General features: G+C 47.9%; 2 protein-coding genes across 2 annotated transcripts in view; one reads left to right on the top strand and one right to left on the bottom strand.

Moving 5' to 3' along the window:
• ZBTB4 (zinc finger and BTB domain containing 4) overlaps positions 1-507 on the top strand; it is a 15,272-nt gene extending 14,765 nt beyond the window's left edge. The window contains exon 6 of the mRNA XM_015562561.1: positions 1-507. This exon is cut by the window's left edge and continues 3,400 nt beyond it. The gene's annotated coding sequence lies outside the window, so the exon portion shown is untranslated.
• A 1,447-nt stretch (positions 508-1,954) lies between these two features.
• CHRNB1 (cholinergic receptor nicotinic beta 1 subunit) overlaps positions 1,955-6,073 on the bottom strand; it is a 13,727-nt gene continuing 9,608 nt past the window's right edge. The window contains exons 5-8 of the mRNA XM_015562524.1: positions 4,731-4,954; positions 3,267-3,448; positions 2,814-2,961; positions 1,955-2,499 (exon numbers count right to left, since the gene is read on the bottom strand). Of these exons, the coding sequence (XP_015418010.1) occupies positions 2,359-2,499; positions 2,814-2,961; positions 3,267-3,448; positions 4,731-4,954 (695 nt within the window). The 3' untranslated portion in view covers positions 1,955-2,358. The remainder of the gene's footprint in view (positions 2,500-2,813; positions 2,962-3,266; positions 3,449-4,730; positions 4,955-6,073) is intronic.

Below are 6,073 nucleotides of genomic sequence, written 5' to 3'. Positions count from 1 at the left end.
GAGGCAGAAAGGCACAGGAGATGGAAGGGGTGGAGGATGGACCAGGGAATGGTCATTTCTGCAGGTCACAATTCTAAAACCATTTTGGGAGAACTGGGATTGTAGACATTTATTTTTTTGAAAATATGATTTAGGGGAAAGTTTCCGGAATTTGGTGGTTCTGGGCAACAAATGAGATTGTGGCAAAATGGCGATTAAAAGAACATGGGGAACTTGAATATTGTGAATTTCAGATGTTGGAAATTGGGGGTTTTGCAATTTCATCTTTTGAAAAGTATCGTCTTGTCAGTTTGGGCCCTTTCCTCATGTTCCCTGGGAAGAAGGGTGATGGTGGGGTAGGAAGGCCACTGGTTCTGTGCCACAGCACGCGAGATTTAGAATTCTACAGACTCTAGTTCTATATGTAGTGAGGACCCAGATTTAGAGAAATTGACCAATATTTATCTCCGCATTTGTGTGTGTGTCCAACTCTCTAGGCCAATAAACCAACAAGACAAACAAACTGTGCTCCGCAGTGGGATACCAGGTGCAATTATTTGTGTGGTCGGTGGTCTGGCTGGAGAGGGACATGCTGACCTTGTCCCACAGGGATCCTTGGGAGTTTAGGCCTATTCTCCCTTTTAGGACAACAACCTCCGGCAATTGAGTTGGTGTGAGGTACTTCATTGTAATTGCAGCAGCCTCCTAGGCTCCAGCTGACTTTGGTCTGACCTCCAGGCAGAAACATTAAACTCCGTTCAGTTCACACAGCCTTCTGGGCACAAGATCCTCCTGTCCCAGAAAGGCATGCCTTAAAGCCGGTGTAACCCTTTCTCCAAATTGAAAGGAAACAGGCACAAAATATGGGAGGGCCGTAAGAGACACAACCACCTTTCTTTTTTTCCTCCCATTGGCTTCAACTCCTGTCCCCCATGCCCTCCCCTGTATTTTGTCTAGTGTTACGGAGGGATGGGTAAGTAGAATGAGTGAAGCTGGTCAGGTGGGTGGGGGCTTTGAGGAATTGATCAGAGCGGGCAGCCACTAATGAGCTCTTGCAGGTTGCTGCCAACAGGGGAATCAGGCCTGGTGTTACTGTAGGTTTTTAAAATTTTTTCAAGAGGAGCCAGAAATCCAAATTTCTCTGTGAAATACCCAAATTTTAAAATCAGCTAACTAATTTAAATTTAGCATTATTCAGGTCAAGCCCTAGCCGATTAGACTCAGTGGATAGAGCGTCGGCCTGTGGACCAAAGCGTCCCGGATTCAGTTCCAGTCAAGGGCACGTACCTTGGCTGCAGGCTTCCCCCCACTCCTCCCAGGCTCCCTCCCGGCCTTGGTTGGGGCTTGTGCAGGAGGCAACCAATCGATGTGTTTCTCTAACATCAACATTTCTGCCTGTCATTCCCTCTCTCTTCCACCCTCTCTAAAAATCAATGGAAAAAATATCCTCAGGTGAGGATTAAAAAAAAAAAATTATTCAGGCCAATGCCATGGGCCAAACAAAACACAAGTTTACAACCTCTGATACATACTACACAGTGTTTTTGTTCCCATCTATAATTATAAAATTGTAATATGCTAATTAGAACGGATGTCCTTCAGGATGACCTTCTGGATGAAGCCTGGGCTGTGAGGGAAGACTGGGTCCCGGGTGCCAGAGGGAAGCCAGTGCCGGCAGCAGGGAAAGGAAGGCCTACTCTTGCACGAATTTCGTGTATTGGGCCTCTAGTCTTCTCATATGACCCTTAGAGTAAGGGGCAGATACTATTATTAGCTCCACTGTACGATTTAGAAACTTAGCGCAGTTTAGTAGCTTGTCCAAAGTTTAAGCACCAAAGCTGGAACTTGAAGATTTTTTAAGTGCGATTTTTCTCCTTTTTACAAATACACCCTTTTAGAAATACTTATCTTAAAGATAACACTTATTTCAAAACATATTACGTTACAGAACGGTAAAAACAAAAATGACCACTAGTCCCAACGTGCAAACATAAGTGCTATTAATTGGTGTATTTCCTTCCAGAAAAAAAGTTCCCTATTAATTCAACAAATATTAAGCAGGACATGTGCTAGGTGCTGGGGGTACAAGACACAGTCCCTGCACTCATAAGGCTTACAGTCTCATTCTTGCTCTTTGTTCCTTTTTACTGGGAACCTGAGTGTTGATAGTCAAAAGAGTTTCTTTAAGAAGCCAAAAAGTAAACAAACTGATGGTGCATTTCTGGTGGGCCCAAGGCTTCCGTATGCCCACTCCCACTTAGGTTCTCCCTGGAACAAAATGACACGACTGGATCCCTAGTGAAGGAGTTAAGAGGCAGAAAGGGATAGGGCCAAGCTCTCAGTTCAGCTGACCGAGGACTTAGGTCTTGCCTCTAGGTCCTAAGGAAAGGGGTCGGGCGGGGGCAAGTGGTATGTGGCGTCCAGGAAGATGACGAGGGTCCCGACACTCGTGAAGATGATGAAGGTCCACAGGAAGAGGCGGTCCACTACTATGGCCACAAATTGCCAGTCTTCCTTCAACTGGGGGTAAGCAGAGAAAACTGTCCCTGAGCTCCAGACCCCAGGGAAGGCCACCCCCCAAGTCCCTGGACCCTGTCCTGGTCCTCCCGCAACAGCTCTGAGATCAGGGCAGGCTGCGAAACTACCAACGATGGGTGACGGTAAAGAACCAGTCAGATTTTTTTAAAAAAAGGAAAAAAGAACCAGTCGGAAGACAGGGGGCGGGACCAAACGAGGACGCTTCCAATCAAAAATAGAAACGTAATATTAGAGGCGGAGCCTGAGTCTGTGGGTGGAGCCAAGGCTGTGCCCGGCTCCACCCTCACCGGACTTACCGCATCGTGTTCCTCTTGTTCCTGCAGCTGTCGAGCGATGTAACTGATGGAGGACACGACCTCCCGTAACTCGGCGGGCAGGCCCACAGCCCGGTTTGGACCATCGATAAATCGCCGTAGATCCAGGGCAGACAATTCAGGCTGGAACCTGGAAGAGGCGGGACCGTTTGGTCAGGTCCCGGGTGCAAAGACACAGCCTGCAGTTCGGGCTGTAGCTCCCACCCCAACATCCTGCCCCTTTTCACACGCTTTCAGGCTCTCCCCGCCGGCGGCGGTGACTTCGCCAGCCTCCCGTAATTCCTCCCGTCTCTATGGCGTAGTCTCCCCCTTTCAGCAAAGTGGGCAGCAGATACTACAACTCCCATGATGCTCAGCATCTTTGGGGCGCTTAGACCGCCTGCCTCCGCACAGACTTCTGGAAATTGTAGTTCTCCCTCTCTGAGGAGGTTCTACCTGTTGGGTTTGGGGAAGAGGAAATCGTTCGGTGGCTTCCGGATGAAGTATTCATCTGTTCCCCGACCCCAGCCACTCCCCGGAGACTCCCTGAGGGCTGCAGCGGGTGGCTCCGGCATCTGGTCTCTCTCAGGCTTGGGCCTCTTCAGGCCCAGGTACAGAGGCAGCTTGTGGATAAAGATCTGCAGAGTAGAAGAGGCGTGCTGGAGGGGGCTCTCATTCTTTTAGACCAGAAGGGAAACAGCCAGCCACCCCCACACCACATGCCCCATATGTCTCCCAGAGCTCCACAGGCAGGGAAAGGCAACCACGCAGCCTTCAGAACGCTTAAGTGGACGGGAGCCATCCTGACTGGAGAGGAAGGTTATGAGGCTCCTCCCTGATAGTGCCTAACCCTGAGGATGTTTCCCTGGGACCCAGGATGGGCCGTATTGATGATGAGAGTGTGCCGGGGTTCTTGTCCCAGCATCAAGAAGGGTTCAGGAATCTGGAGAAGGGGCTGTGCGTAGGTGACATAGGAATCCAGAGACTATTAAAGAGTCCGGAGACGAAATATAATTTTGTAAGGCATTTTGGGGGTCAGAGGAGCTTAGCTAAAGGAGCTAAGTTCTAAGATCTTAAGTCTAAGGCAGCGGTTCTCAACCTGTGGGTCGGGACCCCTTTGGCGCTCGAACGACCCTTTCATAGGGATCGCCCAAGACCATCCTGCATCTCAGATATTTACATGACGATTCGTAACAGTAGCAACATTACAGTTATGAAGTAGCAATGAAAATCATTTTATGGTTGGGTCACAACATGAGGAATTGTATTTATTTATTTATTGTTTTTGGAACTGTATTTAAAGGGCCAGAAGGTTGAGAACCACTGGTAAGGCCTTAGGTTCTCTCATGTCCCCAGGACCCCATGCTTCTTATTAACATAACTTGTCCTGAGGCCAGACAGAGATATACACTTCAAAGGGTCAGGGTTTGGTACAGAGTCCATTGTCAGAATGGGGGAATTAGCCTACGGCTTGTTCAGGTGTTTGGCCAGTAGGAGGCAATAACATGTAGATGAAGATGCCCTTTACCTGTCTGGCAGCCACAATCAGTTTCCTATTCAGGTTTGGGGAAATTCATTTAGCCATTCCCAACAGGTGACTACATGTGTGACTCAACCCTGTTGAGTCCCCACGTCTCATCAACCTTTTGATGAAACTCTTGAAATTATGACATGCTGGAACTGGTCTACGGCAAGAGTGTGGGATCTATGAAATGGTAATGATGGGAGGGCAAATGTAATTGTGCAACGTTTGGACACCCAGCAGGCCTTGGCACTTCAACAGTCCATGAAGAGTTGTAGTTCTCCCTCAGGTCTGTGAAAGGGAAGGTTGAAGTGGTAGGAGGGAGAAGTCAGACCTGGACAAAAAGCCAAATACTAAGATTCAGAGTTAATACAAGCTAGAGGAGGAGATTCTCTTACCTGACGGACCCAAAGGGGCATTTGGTGGGTGTGAGGTGAGCGATGGTGCAGGTTGAGGACAACAACGCTAAGGATGACTGAGAAGGTGACGAGGACCATGGTAAACATGAGGTACTTAATGATGATGGGGACGGCCAGGGAGGTCTCAGGCACTTTGTCTGCCAGCAGCAGCAGGAACACAGTAAGAGTCAGCAGGGCAAAGATTGAGAGCCCCATCTTCTCTCCTTGGGGGGCAGAGGGAAGGCAGGAGAATTAGGCTTTGCCGGAAGACAATCTCCGTGGCATAATTGGTGACCATGTTTCCAGCCCACTCACAAAACCCTTTCAGTCATTCTCAGCTCCCTTCTCTCTCTCATCCCACATCCGATTCATAGCAAATCCTGATGATTCTACCTTCAAAATATATCTTATCACATCTACCCTTAACACTCATGGAGGTATAAACCACCATTACCTCCGGTCTGAGTTATTATAAAGGCCTCCTCTTTGCTTCATCCTTTACCCATCCTCCCCTCTGTTCTCAAGAGAGCAGCCAGATTGATCTTATTTTTAATTAAATATTTTTTAGTGACTTTTAGAGAGAGAGGAAGGGAGAGAGAGAGAAAAACATCAATTGGCTGCCTCCTGGACACCCCCTACTGGGGATGGAGCCCACAACCTGGGCATGTGCTCTGACCTGGAATAGAGCCAACAACCTTTGGGTGCACAAGACGATGCCCAACCAACTGAGCACCACTGGCCAGTTAAAATGTTAATCAGTCCCTGCCCGCATGGCAGCGTGGCTCAGTGGTTGAGTGTCAACCTATGAACCAGGAGGTCACAATCTGATTAATATGTTACACAGATTAACTCAATTCTAACCTTTACAACAACTCTGTGAGGTAAGTACTGATTACCTTACAGCAAGTGCTCAAAAATAGAAACGACAACACCACCACTGACACAGAATTTACTGGCTATGCTCATGAACTCACGTGATCTTCAAAATAATCCTATTCTATAGGAACAACTATTGTCCTTGTTTCTAGATTAGGAAACTGGAGACACATAGAGATTAAGGAATTTGCACAAGGTTACTCTTACTACATTATGCTGCCTCCTAGAGAAATGTTGGCTATTACTGCCAAGAGAAATAGGAGTTTTTAAGAGACTAGTAGGTGGCCCAGCAGGTGTGGCTCAGTGGTTGAATGTTGACCCATGAACCAGGAGGTCATGTCTCTCTCTCCCTCTCCCTTCCTCTCTGAAATTTAAAAAAAAAAATTTTTTTTTTTAAAAAAAGGGGAAAGGGAATCCCAGAGGGCCCCCCTGCCCCCCACATAGTTTCAAAGACCAAGGGATTTTGG

The sequence above is a fragment of the Myotis davidii genome, unplaced genomic scaffold (assembly GCF_000327345.1).
Source record: "Myotis davidii unplaced genomic scaffold, ASM32734v1 scaffold37, whole genome shotgun sequence".
NCBI classification, from domain to species: domain Eukaryota; kingdom Metazoa; phylum Chordata; class Mammalia; order Chiroptera; family Vespertilionidae; genus Myotis; species Myotis davidii.
Note: the sequence above shows the minus strand (reverse complement) of the source record. Positions and strands in the feature narration are given on the sequence as shown.